Source organism: Narcine bancroftii, chromosome 7 (assembly GCF_036971445.1).
Source record: "Narcine bancroftii isolate sNarBan1 chromosome 7, sNarBan1.hap1, whole genome shotgun sequence".
Classification (NCBI taxonomy): domain Eukaryota; kingdom Metazoa; phylum Chordata; class Chondrichthyes; order Torpediniformes; family Narcinidae; genus Narcine; species Narcine bancroftii.
The window spans coordinates 164670788-164692564 of NC_091475.1; the positions used below are offsets into that span (position 1 = coordinate 164670788).

General features: G+C 38.0%; 1 protein-coding gene across 9 annotated transcripts in view; it reads left to right on the forward strand.

Annotated features, from left to right (window-relative positions):
* The window catches only part of LOC138739315 (PC3-like endoprotease variant B), an 827554-nt gene that overhangs the window by 737966 nt on the left and 67811 nt on the right, over nucleotides 1-21777 (forward strand). For all 9 annotated transcript variants that reach the window (XM_069891108.1, XM_069891107.1, XM_069891109.1 and 6 more), the window contains 2 exons: nucleotides 13219-13329; nucleotides 19489-19582. In XM_069891108.1, the coding sequence (XP_069747209.1) occupies nucleotides 13219-13329; nucleotides 19489-19582 (205 nt within the window). The remainder of the gene's footprint in view (nucleotides 1-13218; nucleotides 13330-19488; nucleotides 19583-21777) is intronic.

Sequence of the window (21777 nt, forward strand, 5' to 3'; positions counted from 1 at the left end):
ACAATATACATATCACATATCAACTGTAAATTAGAAGCATTACCATAATTATCACATAACCTGTTCAGGTCATCAACCTATAATCATAATGATTAAACAATTAAATTATTACTCATACTGTGTCCAAAAATTATATTGACTACAAAAATTATTCAAATAATACATGTAACTTTTCATTATGTAAGATATTTTATACGTCTCTGACATGATCTGTAGTTAACCCCCCCCACCACCCACCCGGTTCATAATAAAAGGGAAAAACAGGGGAAAAAATTCTATCGATTTGTTTCATTCAATTTATCTTTGAGAAGGAGTTGCTACTTGCGATTCTCCTTTTTTTATATCCACCTTTGCACTTTCCAACTGTTGAAAGATGGTTTGACGTGGGCTGAAGGGCAGCAAGCCTGTTCCTGTACGCTACTGTTCTACATTTACTGATCTAATGCAGTGTAATTCCCAGTGTGAGAATAGCACCTGCTACTGTATAATTGTTTTATTTCAATGGGTTGCCTTTGTTTTCTTTATTAGGTAAGCTTCTCACATTGGTGCAAGTGCTGCAGGATGCTGGGTGGATTTGTGTGATGATTAAGTTAGATTTTTGATGGTCCAGAGGAATGCCAGCAGCCATTATCAGTCTGAGGCATTCAATGCCTTACTTGGGTGGAAAGGTTAGCTTAGCAGTTAGTGCAATGCTATTACGGAGAGTTCAAATCGACACTGTCTATAAATTCTCCCCAAGTCTCTGTGTGGTTTCTTCTGGGTGCTCCAGTTTTCTCCCACCTTTCAAAAGGTCATTGGGATATTGGGTGGAACATGCTCGTGGGCCAGAAGGGCCTGTTACAGTGCTGTACATCTAATTTTTTTTTGAATTGCGATAGATTCAAGTCCATGTTGGAAAGGTTAAGTCAGTGCCAACCTAATGTGGCAAATGAAGGACAAAATACTCTTGTTCTCAATATTACTTTCAAGACTGTGCACATTTTACATAAAATGTATTCAACAGCTAAGCTTTGGTTTTACATTTCACGTGTAACAGCACAATTGCCAAAATACAATTTTCCATATTTTCATCAATAACTGAACAATTTGAGCACTTTCTTTGTGAAACTTAGAGGGCACATTTGTTATGCTACATGGGAGAAGATATTAACAATGTGCTAATTAGCATGATTTACATATTCTAATTAGGTTAATTACAAAATAGATTTTCCTCTATAACTCAAAAACAGTAAGGCCTATCTGCATGAAAGTTACAGAGTACATTCATTATGTTAAGAAGCACCATATCAGTGCAATGCTGCTCGTTAAGCACACTTTATATATGCAAATTAAATTAATTACAAAGTACAGTTTCCCCAATAAGCCAAAACTGTTTGTCCGATATAAATGAAACCTGAAGGTTATAACCATTGTGCTATTAAATATAACATGAATTATGCTAATATTGTCTGATTTCAATATTTTAGTTGATAATATACTAATATTTCCTCTTCATTTCAAATAATATAAATGACAACTGCAAATGAAAAACACAGTAAAATCTGCTTTATTCAGTCTTCACAAAGGAATGGAGACTTCATCTGATATTAAATTAGTAAAAAATTAAGCACCATAAAATATAATGCTTCTGGCAATTTGTAATGTAACTTCCCAATTGCTTGAAAAATATTGATTGAAATATGTAAGTTTGATGTCTGCTCTCCATCTCCGAACAGCCATGATGAAAGGTGGGGATAAATTAGTTTATTGGTGTTTTGATTAAATGAAAGACCTGACAAAGAAAGCAACAAGAAGACCTGTGTGCTTAAGGTAATATTGGAGATGTGCTTCTGAATTTGATGAAAAATCTAAGGTTGGGAAACTTGGTTTATCCACTTTAAAAACACATATCCCTGCTTATTTATAGAGTAAGGCTTCCCATATCTCTGATCAATTTCTCCATCAATTTGTATCATTCAATTTATCTTTGCTACACTAAGGACTCAAAAGAAAGTGGGGCATAGGTAAACTAAGGAGAATTTGAGAAGGAATGTGCTACTTGTGTATCTCTTTTTTTACATCCACCTACCCACTGAATATATGCACTTCTCAATGGTTGAAAGATGGTTTGACCATGTGGGCATTCTGGTGTTCAGTTGTTACTGCTCAACCGTACAATATCCAGGGTTCATTTTCCCCTGCTGACAGAAGCGGAGATAATTACCTATGATCTGTCTGTGATCATTACTAGGATACATTAGTTCAATGAAATCCAGGATGGGGAAGTCACTGCAGCTCTTTAAATCTCAAAGTCTGAAACCACTTCAAGTTAAGTTGCATAATGATTGCAACTTCATACAAAAATCAGTTACACCCTTAAAGGGAAACACACATTTCTTGGATCTGCTGATTTTTATATCTACTCATTCAAGAATCTCATAAAATTTATGCAACTTTCATTTGAATTATTTTAAAATACCTAAAGCAGTTTGGAAATCAGTCTTTAGTAACAGACTTAAGGGGCTAAAACTTAAAGAAAAAAGATGGCTTCACTCTTCAAACTCTCAACATTGTACGTCTCAGCAAGGTTTTATCACAGATGTTCAGAATCAAAGCTTTTTGGGGTATTAATTATCTTCAGATATGATGGCACTGAGCCCATCATCTCTCACATATACCCTTTTGCCTGGCATTGAATTGAGGTAAACAGACTCCAAGATTATGCCCATTGCCATTTGTGCCACCTAAAGGAGCTGTGGTTAAAAGTACAGTATAAAATAATGGTACACATCCAGCCATTGTGGTCAGTGTCTCATATCAATATTTTATTCCTGACAAGGATAACTAATATTACTGGCTTCAGTCAATCCTTCCAGTGTCACAAACTAACAACCCTTTTAATTTTGTTAGGGATTAGAGAGACTTTGTTAGCACTAACAAAGGAACAGCAATGGAAAATTCACCAGACAGTGGTAAACTCAAAATAATAGTTTTTATTAAACTATAATAACATGCCCCTTCTTACTTATCTCTAACTTAAGCTCTAAGATAAACTCTAAATTTAACTCCACGAAGCACAAATGTAAATATGTGTCTGTGTTAAAGTCCCAAAACTCTGAAAAGTCCAAAACTTCAGCATCATTTTAGTCTTGCTTGAAGTGCTTTTAAACATCATATCTCCAGACCCCTTTAAACTCACAATTCTTTTGATGAGACATCCTTCAGAGAGATTTTCCTTTATATAAGAGTGGCCATTTTCTGAGCACAAATGAGAAGCAGTCTCACTTATTGAAAAGCCACTTATGCTGTATCTCCTGTCTTTCCAGGAGGACCAAAGGATAATACAAATCCTTATCATTCCAGGAGGTCAAATCTTCTTCTCTTGAATGAAGACTTTGGAATCTGTTTTCTTAAAGAGACAGTAGGCTTCCCTTTTGAAATCTACTTATTCTGTGTACCCCTTTAATTAGGATTAACACATAACAGCACCTATTCTGGTTACTGTAATTCAACCTTGTATTCCACAAGGTTCCAACTCCTGTGTGTGTGTCACACAGTGTCTTGACTTCTGTAAACTGATCCAAAATGTCTGGATTTGAAAATATATTTCTCTAACTCATGTGACATTACATCATAAATGAAGTCAGTACAAATTTTTGGTAACCACATGACAATATACTGGAATCCTTAACAGTTTTAGTTTCATTTCAGCAAAACTTCTTGTCTGACCTCATCTCTGTTCATGAGGCTTAATTCCTTATAATAACCACACCTAGTACTTCAGTTTCAATTAAGAACACTTCTGTTCCATTATGATGCTGCTTTCCAGACGTGTCGACTCCGAGAATGAAATCCCTTCTCTGAGTACAATGGTTCTCTGTAAATGTACTGTAACCTATGTGTGTAACACTGTAACCAACCCACAGCTAACCTACAACATATTTATAAGAAATATAGTTTAACATTAAACTAAGGATTAATATTAACACAGATCCATTACACCAGACATTCAAAACACAAGGATTCAGCACAGCATAGTCTGCTCCAGAGGTGATGACGGCCTGGTATTTGAAGATCATTTTCCTTGGTGGTCTTCTAAACATTAAAAAAAAACACCTTCTGATCATTTGAATGATAGTTCAAGGTCTTCAACACTTTACTATCTTGCATTGTATGTTCCTGATCAATATTGCTGGAAGAGCAGATGAATTGTATGAATATTGTTCAAGACAGTTGCATATTAAGGGCTTTGCTGTGATTAACAAATTGAATCCTGCAGTTTAACTTCTGATTGACAAATATTGGATAGTTGATATGCGGTAAACCACTGTTATGCTATGATTGGCTGGACACACCTCCCAAGACTTATCCTACCCGTAGCAATTTACATGCTCCCTGTTCCACTCTGCCTTGATGGCTGTTCCAGTCTATAGTTAATAAAACCCTGTCAGTTTCACAATGTCAGTCTTTTGTGATTATTGATGGTGGATCATGATGACTTAATGTTTTCTCAGTTGTTGAAGCACAAACAAAATCCAATTTAGGTTTCCAGCAGACATTACTTGGGCAAAATCCTTGCTGTGAATGAAGCATGAAGAATAGTTTTCCATTTCAATGCATGAAATATTCCTCAGCTAAGATCTGAATTATAATATACAAATGCACGACAGAGGGCTCAGGACCAAAATTTTGGTTATCCTTGACTTCTTTTCTGTGTTCAATATTTTTTCTTGTTCAACTCTGTTGTAACCTGGGGTTTTCATTTATTTGGAAATATTATGATTAACAATAAAAAAATAATTTCCTAATTTGGTAGATGATCATGAGGAAATTAGTCATACACTTCCCCAAAACTTCCTGTTAATGTGCCACTATAAATGACAATCATTGAGGACACCAAGTTAATCACTATTCATGAAGTTAATTCACAACTTAACATTAGTGCTTCAGACCATTCCCACACAACGGCCTCTAACTTCTCATATCCCTACACCTACACATTGACCACCCATTGATTCTTGACCAGGATCGACTGGGAAGCTCGTCTACAGTGAATCCCCTCTCGTGTTCAACTTAGGCTTTTGTATCAACCTGACACTAATTCTACTCGAATAACCCCTTGTGATTCCTGTTAAATGTAACAGTATCTCCTAACTGAAAAACATATCTTGTTCAATCAGTTCGACAGATTAAAAGTAATGTTAAACTTTAAAGTTAATATTGCAGCATCCTTTTCTTCTCTGTGTCATGGGTGCTAGTTCTGGGGTATATAAAATCAGGATTTTTTTTGTTTTATTCCAGGAGTTTTATGTCATGAGTGGATTTGTACATTGAGATTAACTGTTGGATTTGCAATAATTTACAAAGGGTTTTGGTTGCTTAGTTAATGAATGTCAGAATGACCAAGAAAAAGGTTCTCATGGACTACAAGAAAAATTGTTTTGCATATGAATCAAAAGTTGACAAAAAATGATTGAACAACTGTCAGAAAAAAGATCTCTATTACATTGCAGTTTTCTTAGAGCTGAGCTGTTGATGCTGCATTTGACTGGCCAACATTGTTGAGCAGTCAGGATTCACACTGCCTAATCATAGTTTAAACAAATGGATTTCCTACTTTTGCTGCCCATCAAGATAACTTGTCGACTCTAAAATTTGATGTGACATTTTAATTATCACTCATTTGCTTGCTTTCTCGCAGCTGCTTAAATCTTTTTGTTTATTGAAATGTTTATATTTGGTGAGCTAAATTTTTTCTTCACAGTGGGCCGAATGCCAAACTGCTGGAGCAGCACTTTTATTGCACCAAGAAAGCCCATAATAATGTTGCAGTTTATATTGTAGGATGCCAATTCAGAGGGAAATGACCTTATCAGTAAGTACTATATCCAGCAAGGTGAAAGGAGAGAGCCATACTATGTTTCACAGTTCCTTCCACCCCCCCCTGCATTAATCACTCTCTATATCTTGCCAGCAATGTTCAAGAGGTAACTGAGCAACCCTAATCTTTAACACACTTTGGTGAAAGGGTCAGACCAATCAATTCATCTGACTTGTACCAGTTGCACTTTGCTTTTATGACTATAAGACTGTAAGACTTAGGACTGGAATTAGACCATTCGGCCCATCAAGTCTGCCCTGCCATTTCTTCATGGCTGAGTAACCCCACTCTCCTGCTTTCTCCCCCTCACCCTTGATTCCATTCCCCATCAAGAACTTATCTACCTCTGTAGAGCCTCCACAGCTATCTGCAGCAACAAATTCCATAAATTCACCACCCTCTGGGTAAAGAAATTGTTCCTCATCACAATTGTAAAGTGACATTTTTGGTCCCAGATTCCTCCACTATAGCAAGCACTCCATGTCCAGGCCTTTTTGTATTCAATAGATTTCAATGAAGTCTGTTTCCCAATGCTCCTGCCCCCTCGTCAATTCTTCTAAACTCCAGCATGTAGAGTCCCCGAGCTGCTCATATTATAACCCTTCCATTCCAGTTATCATTCAGGTGAACCTCCTTGAGAACCTCGCTAATGCCAACACATCCTTCCTTGCTCATATTATACCAGGTGCAGTCTGACCAGTGCCTGATAAAGCTTCACTGTTACATCTGTTTTATATTCTATCCCTTAAAAATAAATGCTTGCTTTGCATTTGCCTTCCTTACTACTAACTCTACATGAGCAAATCTTGCACGAGGTCCCCAAAGTCCCTCTGCACCTTGGATTTCTGAAATCATTGACTAGAAAATAGTGTACGCCGTTATTTCTTTCATCAAGTGCATGGTCTTACATTTCTCTGACTATATTCCATAATTTTGTATGTTGAAAGCTCATTTTGATCATGTACATCATATTATCCTTCTCTGCTCTTGCTGTTATTTCTTAGGATGGCATGGATGGCATAGCAGTTAGAACGATGCCTTTACAGCGCCAGCTATTGGGACCAGGGTTCAAATCCCCTGCTGTCCGTAGGGAGTTTGTACTTCTCTCCATGTCTGCGTGGGTTTCCTCTAGGGGCTCCGGTTTCCTCCCACCATTCGAAACGTACTTGGGGTGTAGGTTAATTGGGTGTAAATTGGGCAGCACAGACTCGTGGGTCAAAATGACCTGTTACCATGATATATATCAATTATTTTTTCATTTTAAAAATTAATATTAAAAAATTAAAAGAACTTAATTTTGTTTTTTGTAAATCATGTAGGACACTTCTTTTTGTATTCATTTTGCAAAATGTTTTTTTATCTTTCATCAATGGACAGAGATTTTAGTATTTTTAAAATTCCCTGAATCTGTTCAGTTTTCATTTAAAAACTGATGGTCGTCATTGGTTTTTACTGATGCTCTGGCACAATTTATTTTTCAAACCAAATGGGAAACTGTTGATGCAAAGAAGTCCCTTTTAAGAGGCATTTTTCCCTTGCACATCTCAAACACAGCACCTTTGTCAACCAGAGCCCACAGTACTGGACCAGAATGTCACCTCAAAAAGCATAAAAATGCTCATCTTTTACACCAGAGAAGGAGGCTTTGCAGCCATCTATATTGGTTCACAAGGGGAACAATCCCTCTCCTTATTTCGCTGAATTCCTGCAGCTTATTCTCTTTCTCATGTTTTCATAAATTCTCCTTTGAATCTTTTTTTCATTAACCAAGGGGTAATTTCCAGAAGATGTCAACTGCAGGTACTCCCTTAGGACATGGGAGAAATGGACAGCACTCTGGGAAACCAGACCTAGATGATCACTGAGAGAATATACAAACTTTGCACAACAACAGGATGATAGGTCGCAAATTGAAGCCAAGACCTTGGAACCATGTAGCTGCCACAATAACTCCAAATGCTGTGCTACTCTGTTGCATTTATTTAGCTAAATTAAGCAATATAAAATCATCTAAATTTACTTTGTCCCACGTAATTACCATTCTTCACTGAAATTGCTGACGCCATCTTATTCAAGCATGATGAATTGCCACTATTCCATCCTTCTTCACTTGGGGGAAGAGTTGTCATATTCAGTAAAAGCCATCAGCTGCTAAACAGAACTTTTGGAATTTCACAATCACATAGAAAGCCCAAAGTAACTGACAGTTATGTAGGCGAATTTACCGTGAACATCTGGTCAATCATCTTAGTTTCTTCCCCAATAAACATAGACCAGTACAGGGCCAGGGCAAGTCTTTTGCCCCACTTGTCTGAACAGTATGCTCAAGTTAAACTAAACTCTGCATTAATAAACACATTCAGAAACCTATCCGATATTTATATTTCAAACCAAACAAAAATCGGAAATGGCTGATGCAAATCAGGCGTAATGAATGATATCTGAACATAAACCTCTATTGTTCATTCCACGAATGCACCGAACTGCAGATTTTTTCAGCATTTTCTGATTTTATTTCTGATTTGCAAAATCTGCGGGATTTTTAAAACATTTCTATTGTCAAGGGATACATAACTGAGAGAAGGCAAGGGAAAGTCACTGCCACTTCAGATGCTTAAAGCCCTTGTAGGAATGATTTCTTATTTATCTCAAACCCTCCTCAAGTGAAGGAAATACAGAACAGAATGTCAAAGTTAAATGGCACCCAATATTGGGCATAAAACGGAAAGACTGCAAAGAAAGAAAAATATCTATCAGAAAATAAAAAGAAAGCTGCTGAGGGAACTCAATGGATCAAGCAAAAGCTCTGGGAACAGAAGATTGCTGACGTTTCAGCTCAAGACTCTACATAAGGATTGAGAGTGTAGAAGGGAGTATAAAAAAGGTGAAGAGGAAGGGGCGAGACAGGGGCTGTCAGACAATCAATGGAACCAGGTAATCAAGGAGGTGATGGACAGATAGAGCAAGGTGAGTGAGTAGATGGAATGGAGCTGGGGTACAGTGGGTGGTGGCAAAGAGAGAAAACAAAAGTGGCAGGTGGAGAGAGGGGATGTAGAGTCAGAGGCTGGAAGGTGATAAGTGAAGCCACAGGCTACAGCTGCTGGAATCTGCTAAGTAGAAAAGGTTATAAGTGGAACCAGATAAGGGAGGGAGATCAGTTTGTTTGTGCTTTGGATTTCAGCATCTCACGGGTTCTTATGCTTCCATTATTAGCAAAACTTTTATTCACAATCTTAGTGCATTCCAAATGCAAGTGACATCCAATTAGTATTCTTTGGTGTATACCATTGGTAATGTATGAAAGGTGCTGGTCAAGTTGCACATTAGAAGGTCCCACAAAGAGTAATGTGACCAAATAATTTATTTGTTGCTGTTGACTAAAGAATAAATATTAGCAAAAATACAAGAAGAATGCTCTTCTTTTTACACCAAAACAAGTGAGACTTTTGATTAAGGTTTCATCTGAAAGGGGGTATCTTCAATAATGCCATTCTCTATCTTTACATATACATTCAGATCCCTGGAGTGGGGGTTGTTTATCTGATTCAAAGGCATCAATATCTTCCCTGAGCCCACATGGGCATTTTGCTGTGGCTGAGCTGACTGCTTTCTTGACCTGCAGCATAAAGTTCTAGGCTAAAGTCATGCTCTAGACATCTGAGCACAAAAAAAGTAACAATTTTTTTTAATGTGGTCTTTGATCTTTCGAGTGTTGATGCAGAAGCTGTAGTACTGTCTTGAAGAAGGCCAGAAGCGGTTTCCTCAGTGACTTGACTTACCTGAAGCAGATTATCATGCATAACCTTGGTGGTTTTTGTGTGAACTTGCTGAAGTTAAACTGACCAACCCTGACTCCTGGTTATGGGAAGAATGCTGGGCATTGGGGCTGAATGGATCAGCTCATGATTGAATGGTGGGGCAGACTCGATTGGCTGAATAGCCTGATTAGGTCTTATGACTTTAAGCAGATTTTAGAACATGGCTTCTAAACATCACATTGTGCAGAAGCAATTACATTTCCTTATGGACATCAAATAGAATATATGTCAGTGACATAACTAGGTATGTCAAAAGGAGGAAAGCTACCATTAGTAACATGATGGGCACTACCAGACAACTTTGAATATTATTAAATGGTTTTTTTTCCAAACCATTATCCAAAGCAACATTGATATGTTTATCTAAAGATAACCTTATAAATGAAAATGCCTGCTTTTACCAGAGATAATGAAAAAAAGAATCTTTAAAATGGACCAGAAATGTGAAATGAACAATGTAATCCTAAACAAAAAGAAAATGTGCTATTTTGCAGATTACCAATTGCCTCAATACATTCCTAGTCAGTCCAGTGAACTGCTCATAGGTTCTCTGTATCTCAACTTGTAGCTGAGCATATCTTGCAATAGGATGGAGCATCTGTTGTCCAAAGAATTGTTTGTTGTTTTTTGTAAAAATGAATGAAGCATGAAGGAAATTGTTAAAAAAAATCTACTCCTGAATAAATTGAACACAATGCAGTGAACGATGCCAATGCAATCTCCACCATGATCTTGAAAAAAAATCCTATGAAAAAAAATTAATCAATGGAACAGCAACCATGGCTTTCACTCCTATACAGTGAGAAGATTTACCCAGGCAACTTCAAGAAACAAGGCAATGAACTCACATATCTCTGTAATAGCTTACCTGCTCTATTCCTCACACAATACTCTCCACAAAAATCAAAGTGTCTTCTCCTGCAGGGTCCTATCAATACGAGAGACTATTTTGAAATAGTCATTTCTTGTGTTGAATCTGCCCTTTCTCCAGGAGAACAAAATTTATAACTCGCACAATCAGAGATTATTGAAAAGCATAGTAGAAGAATTTCAATACAGATTTTAGTTGAGTTCTGAATTGTTCTTAATTTCATATCGAGGCAGAAGGATTTGATCAGTCCAATTTATTTGGTTTAATATTTGGTAAAGTATTAATATTTTGTGGATTTCTGGAGAATTGATGGCATTTATTTTCTAAAATTAGTTAGGAAAGTCCACTGGTTTCTTTGCTGGGTTTTCAAAACTTTATGTTCTTTCACATTTTGATGAAAATTTATTTTTAACACTTACCCCACAGATGTAGTCTGACAACTTTAACATGTTATTTGGTTGTTTCCACTCGATCATTAGCCCATCATCTAAACAACACTGTAAATAATGAAATCTCAGTAACTCAGATGTCACCCTATCAGAGAAATTTTCTTTGTTCTATTAATCCATCCCAAATAAATCTGCATTGTAAAACTATTTTCTTTGTTTTGAAAGTCCCTGTCTGACCTATTACATGTTTCCTTGTCTTTATGTCCAAGTTCAGCATCTGGAATATCTTTAATTTTCAGCTTCTAATATATTTTGGCTCATTCCCCCTCTGACAGATAGTTCCTGAAGTGTAAGGTACTGGAGGAAAGAGGGGAACAGTGGAAAATAGATAATCATTCCCATTGATCGTATCCATTGTTTAAATGCTGCTACAAAGAATTAAAACCTATTACTTACTTCTGCTGTGAAGGTTTCAAATCTGTCACCTGGTTTGTTTCTACTGCTAAAATTCAGTAAGTCTTTTAAATTAAATTTTCCTGCTTTGCTCAAATTTGTTATCAATTCTATTTGTACAGGGGTGGGAACCAACATCTTTATTAATCCATGAATACAATGATGAGCAGAATTAATCTACTGTGCAAATCTTTTTTTTCTCTTTATTTTCCATGACTTTCCTTCCTGTCATCTTCAATCCACTTGTCTTCTGTTCCCACTGTTTATTATTCAGTTCCTTCCTATGGGCTGAGACTAGTCAAAATGGTCAGACTTCAACCTGCAGAAATCAATCTTTCACTTAAAAAATCCATCGATTCCACTGATGTTGCTTCCATTCAAAGAAATACGAGATGCACTTGTTTCCATTTAAAGATATATGTGACACATAATGTTTTGTTTTTATTCTATGGAAGCAATTTGATGCCATTTAAAACAAAGGATAAACAGCTGATGGATAACATTAAATTGCAGACAACAACAGTTTTATCAGGCTTGTTCAGTTTTTTAGCTTCTCACCAGTATCTCACCTGCTGTCTTCCTGATGTGCATTGCAAGTATCCAAGTTCAAGTTCATTGTCCCTTTATCCTTGATAGAGGGGGTTCTTTTGTGAGTGTCTAGCAAGTCGACTTTAACAGGCATGCAGCTGCCCAAAATAGAAGAGCATGAACAAAATTATGGCATATAGTATTGTAGTGAGAAAAAATAATCATTTGATGTAGGGAAAGAACAATATGAAAGTATTTTTGTGAGGTTTATTCAGGAGCCTGATGTCTGGGGGGAAGAAACTTCCTTTAAGCCTATTGGTGTACAATTTCACAATTTTGAATCCTCTTTCCTGATGGGAGGAGGAACTGAGAATGTCTGGGATGGGATAGGTCCTTCAGTATGTTTGGCTGCTTTTCTTGGGCAACGAGAAGTGTAGATGGAGTTAATGGAGGAAAATGATGTGTTGTGTTCTGAACTGCAACTTTTTTTGATTGTGGTCAAAGCAGCTCCCATACCACTATGATGCATTCACCTGGTATGCTTTCCATAATGCACCTGTACAAGTTGTTGGGGACATGGGTAACATGCCGAACTTCCTGAGCCTTCTAAAGAAGAAGAGCGGCTCGTGCACTTTCTTGACTTTCATGTTGACGTGGTTGTTCCAAATCAGGTTTTATGTTGATGAGGTCCATCCAGATCAAAAGTGTCCTGTTGACGTTCTTGGTCAGATTAGGTGTTGTATAGACACAATTGGTCTAGATCAGGTGTCATGTTGATGCGGATCAGGTGTTGTTTAGATATATTGGTCCAAATCTCTTGTTGTGTTGACATGGTTGGGACAGATCAGGTTATTCCCAAGAACATGAAGCTATCTAATATCTTCACTTCAGTGCCATTGATGTGAACAGGGGTGTGGGCACTACCCGCCTCCCCAACCAACCAACCCCTGAAAGGAATTCAGAGGTTGAGATGAATAGCAGCTGAAAAACAAGCCAAAAAACCTCTTGGTTTTACTAACAGTTTTTAAATTGTACCTGAACTCATCATTAATTCTACAGCTTGAGTAGTATATCAGAATAATAGCTTACGATTAAAGGGGTACTGATATATGACCTGTAAAAAGCTTTCTAAGTCTATTTACTGCCACTAACAATAATGAGCAAAGTGACCAAGGACAGAGAAAATCACCAGATATTTTGACAACTGTTTTTTAGAATGTTTTTGTACTGATATACATTTTTACTGTGCTCGGGACTTTGCTCATAATTTTCCATTGTCACAATTTATGTTGTCCATAGATATGGATTTGGTTTGCTTGATGCTGGGCGAATGCTGAAGGAAGCTCTTCAGTGGAATACCATCGGTCCTCAAAGGCAGTGTGTGAATAATTATATTTTTCAACAGGAAAGGTAAGTTGCTCTCAAATGGGACCAAATGTATATTTTGTTCAATATAATACACGCTATTCATAGATAATATATACCATAGAGCTTGGAGAACTCCAAAAATAAGAAATAGCACATTGTAAGCTTGTGATGAAAGATCATTGATCTGATGTCCAAACGCTGTTTCCTTCTCCACAGATGCTCTATTTAAAATGTCGAGTTTCTTCCAGTCTTTATTTCCTATTTCCAGCATCTGCAGTTTTTATCTATTTTCTTGTGAGAAATTAACAAATTGAGTTTTCAAAGTTCAAATTTCATATGTATTGTCAGAGTAGATACATGGCATCACATACAATCCTGATATTCTTTTTTCCTTTGTGCCAGGTAGAATTTCTATTCATTTGTAACTGTGACTCCCAGGGATTTCAATTTGCTATCCCTAATCCCCCAATGATCACTGAATCGTACAACTCTGGTTTTCCCTTCCTAAAGTCTACAATCAACTATAAGTCCAGATCTGCAATCTAATGATTTTTAAAGCATTATGGTTACCAAGATCATTTTGGCTGAGTGTGGCCAAAACATTATTGTGGCATAAGATTGGTTTCATTTTTTTATGGTTGGATGTTCTGGCTGGTTAGAAAATAGATAGATGAGACATGAGGACAAGACAATGACTGTTGATATGTGAAATTAAAGCATAAAATGTTGGAAATGCTTGACAGAACAAACAATACCTGTAAAAAGAGAAATAGTTAACATCTCTTTTTCAGAATTAGAAAAGAGAGAAAACTTGTTTCAACCTGCATTTCAAGATAATTATTCAACTTACACATCATATCTGATAAGTTAACATTTCATCAGTATTACAAATAGCCTTTTGTTCTCATTTTCATCTCCAACTTTTCCTTTCTTTCTCACCTCCAGTAATTTTCTCCCCTTTGTCTCTTCACCTCTTTCACCTTCTTCTATCCAGTCCTCTATCACTCTTGGCCATCCCCTTTTAATGCTTGATATTTCCTCTCCCTATTTTAGTCTCGATGAGGAGTCGCGTCCTGAAACATGAACTGAACATTTTTCTCTGTGAATGCTGAGTGCCTCCTCCTCCTTCCCTTTATTCACTCTAGATGCAAGCACCTTGTTATTGTGCTTACATTGTCTTTCTGAGTCTTGCCATCTGTAGCTTGAAATGAGGGGCACCACCCCTGAGCCTTTCATTCAATGTCCAGTGAAAAGTTGCACAGCCAATCAAACACAGTTTTTGAATTAGAAGGACGTAGGATGCTTTGATCTTCAGTAACAACTAAGTTTGAAGTCAAACTGGATAAACGAGATGTTCCCCTTCTGTCTCTTACATTGCATGGACTTTGTCACTCAATTGGTGCCTCAAATGTACCTGCATTCTATAAGTCAACTTACCAATCACAAGTAAAATACAAAAGTCTGTGGACACCATGGTTGAAGTAAAAACACAATGCTGGAGAAACTCAGCATGTCAAATATTGTACTTTACATAGCAAAGGTAAAAATACATATAGAGCCCTTCATTGAGGAATGGAAAAACATCAGCAGTCCTCCAAACAAAAGAGATGGGGGAGGTGTGGTCGCCAGGGCAGGAAGTGATGTGCAGAAGGGAGGGCGGGGACAGCAGCAATCAAGGGGAGGAGGGATAGCTAGATGAATAGAGAGGGAAGGGGAAGGGAGAGCTGGAAAGAGGAAGGGAGGGGAGGGGAGAGCAGGTCAGCAGAAATTGGAAAAGTCAATGTTAATGCCATCTGGCTGGAGAATGCCCAGATGGAACATCAGGTCTTGTTCCAATTTCCAGAGTGATCTTGATGGGATAGTACATGGGAGTGTGACATAATACTGAAATGGTTGGCTACTGGGAGTCTCTATCACTGATGTGAATGGAGTGAAGGAACTCAGCGAAGTGATCTCACAATCTGCACCCAGTCTCCCAGATGTAGAGAAGGCCACAAAGGGAGCACCAGATGTAGTAAATCAGTTCTGCAAATACACAAGTGAAGTGATGCTTCACTTGAAAGACCTGTTTGGGGCCTTGGTCTGTGGTGAGGGAGGAGGTGTGGGTACTAGTGAGGCACCTCCTGCAGCCCAGGGAAAGATACTGGGGTGGGGGGGGGTAGATTGGTAGGGAGGAATGAGGGAGTCACAGAGGGAGCAGTCCCTATGGAAGGCAGAGAGGGGAAGATGCCTATAGTGAGATTCTGTTGTAAGTGCCGGAAATTCTGGAGGATATGTGTTGGATGTGGAGGCTGGTGGGGTGGTAGGTGAGGATAAGGGGGACTCCATGTTTGTTGCATCTGAGGGCAGAGGGAGCCAGGACAGATTAGTGGGAAATAGAGGAGATGGGGGTGAGGGCTGAGTTGATGGTGGTGGAGGGGAAGCCACATTTATGGTAGTTGGAGACAATGACAAGGGATGGGGACTGTGATCTTCTCCCATTTTTCAGTTCATTTTATTTGAGTGGGACTGTCCCTTGAAGAGAACAGATTTAACAAACTGTTTGCAGGATATGAAATGTCTGTGAAACTAGCAGCAAGCTTTGAATATCATGTTCATTTTACTGGATAATTTGCAGAATCAACTTAGAAACCAGGTGCAAAGGCCATGTGACCAGTTCCTTATAAAGACAGTGCATCATTTGTTCAAGAGGCCATTTTAAGGAAGCAGCACAAGAGAAAACAGCTCTTCGACCTCGTTTGTGGGAATGAGAAACCCGCTTGGCCTCATTGTGTAGTTATAGACAGAACGTCAGATTTCCTCATTTTGCTTATAGAGGAATGGTTTTAAAGTTGAAGAAGAAAGCCTGCACCCTGCTTCAACTGACCCATGAAAAAGGTTCTCTATTGACAGGAGAACTACTGCACTCTACTTGACTGACCCACGATAAGGGTTTTTAATTTGCAGAAGAAATACTGCACTCCACTCAAATAACTCACAAAAAGGGTTCTAACTGCAGAAGCACTCTTCTTAAAAAGACATTTCTCTGAAGCACCTCAACAAGGGTGTTGTGAGTAATCCACATTCTGTCTCTTCCACCCTTTTCAGGAACTGCTAACTTCATCTTAAAGCCTGCGTGTCTCACCCATCTTAAAGACTGCGTGTCTCACCATTCTAAGGCTGGTGTGTCTCAACCATCTTAAAGCCTGCGTGTTTCACCCATCTTAAAGACTGCGTGTCTCACCATTCTAAGGCTGGTGTGTCTCAACCATCTTAAAGCCTGCGTGTCTCTCCCATCTTAAAGACTGTGTGTCTCACCCATCTTAAAGACTGCGTGTCTCACCATTCTAAGGCTGGTGTGTCTCAACCATCTTAAAGCCTGCGTGTCTCACCCATCTTAAAGACTGTGTGTCTCACCCATCTTAAAGACTGCGTGTCTCACCATTCTAAGGCTGGTGTGTCTCAACCATCTTAAAGCCTGCGTGTTTCACCCATCTTAAAGACTGCGTGTCTCACCATTCTAAGGCTGGTGTGTCTCAACCATCTTAAAGCCTGCATGTCTCACCCATCTTAAAGACTGCGTGTCTCACCATTCTAAGGCTGGTGTGTCTCAACCATCTTAAAGCCTGCGTGTTTCACCCATCTTAAAGACTGCGTGTCTCACCATTCTAAGGCTGGTGTGTCTCAACCATCTTAAAGCCTGCATGTCTCACTCATCTTAAAGACTGCGTGTCTCACCATTCTAAGGCTGGTGTGTCTCAACCATCTTAAAGCCTGCGTGTTTCACCCATCTTAAATCTTGCATTGTCTCCCTGAATGCTGCATCCACTTAAGGCCTGTGTGTGTGTCACAACCATCTTAAAGCCTTCACATCAATTTCAAACCCACGTGTCATCACTGAATTTCTGAAACTGAACTTAGAACTGCCTTCCAAGAATTGAGCCTTGATCTGTAGTGGCGTGGGGTATTCCACACACACCAGTATATATGTGCATGGTTAGAGTTAAAGTTAGATAATTGTATATAAATTTAGTTAAGTTTAGATAAGTTAGTTAAATTAGAGTAATTGTTGATTAATAATTAAATAAATTATTTGAATTTTAACACCATCTGGGCTAATTTTTATTGCTGCTGTCATGTATGTAACAGGGACATACAGAGAATAAATGGATGACACAAACTGGTATTGAAAGAGAATGAATGCTATTGACAACTAATTTGCCTAAAGGTGAGGTAACTAGAAGAGCAGGAAAGAGACAAGAATATTGAAATTGTGAGATATAGAATACAGCAATTGCTGAAATTTTAAAATAAATGAGAATGCAGGATACCAGACAGGTTATATGGACAGAGATGTAATTATGTTACATCAAAAAAATGTTCTGGAATTGAATAGAAAACTATTGTAGTTCTTGGAAACAATCAATCTGAAATCTGAATTGTATGTTCTGATGCAAATGAATTGAAAGAAATTTAGGATGGAGATGAGAAGAAAGAACTGCTTTTCTCAGAGGGCGGTGAATCTGTGGTATTCATTGCCCAATTAAGCAGTGGAGGCTACCTCAGTAAATATATTTAAGCCAAGGATGGATAGATTTTCCATAGATATTCACTTCATGCATCGTAAGGGAATTAAGGGCTATGGGGAAACGGCAGGTAGATGGAGATGAGCCGATCATCAGATCAGCCATGATCTCATTGAATGGTGGAGCAGGCTCGATGGACCAGATGGCCGACTCCTGCTCCTAATGTTCTTATGAAAGCTGGGGTTGAATGACAATGTGTGAGAATCCGGTTTGACAGATCCCAACGGCAACAAATCTGAACATGGGCTGGTTGAACAGTAGTTTTTATGTACATGCAAAGAGGAGTCTTAACAGGGGTAAAAGACATACATACCTTCACCACATTAAACAACACACTTGTAACCACTCGAATAAAGAAAGCTATACGATTAAATTTACCACATACGATACCAAACCATACCTTGATGTCTCTAGCAGGCACATCACTTACCTAAACTAGGGATAGTAATTTCTAGATACACAATACTACAGCTCCCAACCCTTTGTCTGCACACATCTTACCAACAACACTCTAATGTTGCCCATGCTTCCCATCCTGGAGCGGAACTACGGTTCGTCCCAGTAGAAAGAGGCAGGTGGCTCACACATGGTGGGCTTTATAATACCATCAGATGGAGAGTTCAGCCAATTTAAGACAATTAAAGGGGCCAATGACCAGGTGTGTGCTGACTCGTCTGCAAGGCTTGACCCTGATGAGCAGGTGAGGTAACTTCCGACTAGGTTCCAGACGGAGAGATCACATGATCCTCCGCAATCCACATTCCCACCAGATTCTAGACTAAGAGGTCATATGGCCCTCCACAATCCACACTGATATTTAGGGCTCAGGCCCAACCCTTTATTCTCCCCACCTGTTCCCTTTCCTGTAACTTTAAAATAGCCTGTTTAATGAACTTTCCCAGTTCAGATGAAGTATCATTGGTTGGAAGCATAGCATTCACTTTTTTCTCCACAGTTGCTGCCTGACCTGCTGAGTATTTCCAGCGTTTTTGGATTTTACACCACAATAGTGATCCCTATTTTATCACATTGGTTATTTTTTTTTTTAATCATGTAATTTACCAGTTGATGTAACTTGCTGCGTGTCACTAATGTGCCTGTATGTTGAAATCTAAAAGGCAAATTTAATCAATATTGGAAAGAATATGTATAAAAAGGAGCATGGGAATGAAAGAGGACAATAATCCAGACTCAAGACTTGATAATCCTCACAAGTGATCAGAGTTGTTAATAATTAATCAATACTAGCAGTATGGCATTTTGAAATGTAAATGTGATGGATGAGGGCATGATGCTGTCATCAGCAGAAAGTGATGTGACTGGAATAGGTACCATGAAGTCCCTGGTGGCTGGGCAATGCATGGCTGCAAAGGTAGAACAAGCCATCAGAGAGCATCCCTAGCAGCAGATAATTATTGCCTTGACCTGCAACTCACTTTCAAGCTTCTTTTGCAGAAGAGATTTTTTTTAAAATACACAGAACATTTGAAAATTTCAGGGGAAAAAAAGCAGGGGCATTGTCAAACAGTGTTGGATCAATGCAATCTAAATGACTAGAATTTGCCGTTTTCTTTAAATGTTACTGGTTTTCATAAAGTGACTGGTTTTTGTTTCTCTCTTCTCTTGAATTTTCCAGGGTTATTCCTACAAATGGTTCTCTGATGTTGAGACTGAAAACAAATGCATGCCAGGGAACAGAGAATGCGATTAACACACTCGAGCATGTACAGGTGAGAGAGAGTCTAACAAGCAGAGTTTTCACTTGTCAAACCATATTTTATAAAATGTCAACAAATGAAGCAGGCAATGGCTGACATAAATCAAATTATGAGGAGTCAGATTTTTTTTGTGTAAACACCAATAAATATTTTCACTGACATTTAAATTTGAAAAATTAATGCTGCCTGATAAATCTATCTGACTGTAAATTTATCAGATTAACTAGAATTTGGTGCAATTCAGCCATATTCTATGTTCTGGTAATGGAAACATAGGATTGTTTATGCTGTAATTCAATAAAATATGCAAGATTTATTTAAAACCAAGCACTTGGCATCATAGATACATGTATGTTTTGGCATACATTTCACTGCACAGATCTTTTCTACTTTCATTGGTTGATCAATTGACAGGCTCAAGAATATTACACTTTTCATTTTAGCAATTAAAATTGGAAAACTAGGGGTCAGGTCTATTTATTTTTGGTCCCCTTTTATCATTCACTGTACAAATGCTCCAAGTCATGTACTTAGTTTCACTATAATAGATTATGCAATGTGGCATGATTCAGTGGGTTCGTCATCACCAAGGTTGGACGATCAAGCCCTTTTGCAAAGATTTATGCAGATAATGTAGTTTGTCCAGAGTATTCACTAGTGCTGAGGGGTGCTGCATTATTTGAGATGCCATCCCTTGTTGAACTAACACATGGTTTATTCGACATTAAAGTTTTCAAAACATTATTTGAGGAGGAAGCGAGGAAATGTGAAACATTTGTATCTTAAACAATACCAGCAAACGATAGATTGATTATACATTTATCTTATTGTAGTTAAGGACACGTTGTTATGTAAAAATGGCTGCTTTACTTGACTGCTTGAAAAAAATATGCTTTACCGACTTGACAAAGTATTCTTCCTGACAATGCAGCTGCACATAAAGATAACCTGCTCTCCCTCTTTCTAATGTGCTGTGAGACATCTTTTGGATATCGCATTATGCCACCTATGGTTATACGTCACTCACAGTTGAAAGGAAGTCATTTGAACCACAAATCATTTGGAATTTTGTCTCAGGAAATGTTAAGCACTTCCAATGTGCCACCTTTAATTGCAGGGCAGCAAACAGGCAAAGTAGATGCTGCACAGTGTGCTTGTTTCTGGGATTATTGATGGCAGAACAGCAATTTCCAGAAAAAGCAAGAGAAATTAAATTTAAGAAGAGCTTGCACTTATTATGTCAGCAAGATATCCCAACCAATGCATTGGTTTTTTTTAATGCAAGTCATTGATGTGTGGATAAATGCGGCAGCCAATTTGTGTACAAAAATATCCCAAGTCTCTAACTTATCTATTTTAGAGGTAGTAGTTGAGGTATGAATGACTATATTAAAAAAAAAACAGGAAAATTGCCACTGCTTTTCTCCAAATAATAGCATTAGGCCTGTATCATCAACTAATCCAGCTGGGACTTCAGCTTCTCTTCTCTTTGGACATTTGGCACCACTGACCATGTAGTTTTGTCAGCCACACTTATAAGTTTAGTTCATGGAGTAGCCATGCTGGAAATGCCATCACTGAGCAAAGTTACAAATTTAACATCTATTACCTTAACCTTATGAAGGCTAAAACAACTATGGACTAAAAAGTTTACAAGGAATAAAACAATTAATAATTGGAATTTCTAAATATGTTGGCAACAAAGAAAATATCCGTCCATTCATTTGCATATGAATAGCTTAATTTCTTAATGATGCTTATTAAAACTAGAAATTATTACATGTGTAATATTTTATTTTTTTATGTTGTTGCCACTCTGGAAGAAACTCTAAAAACTTCTGAATAAGTTACATTAAATCTAGCTCAGAGTCAGACCTGTGACTCTGGAGGTATCAGTGAAATACTGTACTTGTAAAATAGCCTTGTTGAGTGAAGCTTTAGTAAAACAATAGACTGGCACCTCCATGGTTACAAAATTGACACTACAATGAAACTGAATTCAATGTTGCAATCCTATGTGAAGTTTAACATAATAGCCCCTCAGGTATTAAAATGTAGGATAATTATATGTTATTTGATGCATCACACTCATTTTGCTGGGAAAAGGACAGAGGATTGAGATTGAGCACCTGATGCTGCAATCAACATGAACCCATGGTTTGATGTACATGTTTGTTATAAATCTTTTAATTATCATTGTGTCTGTA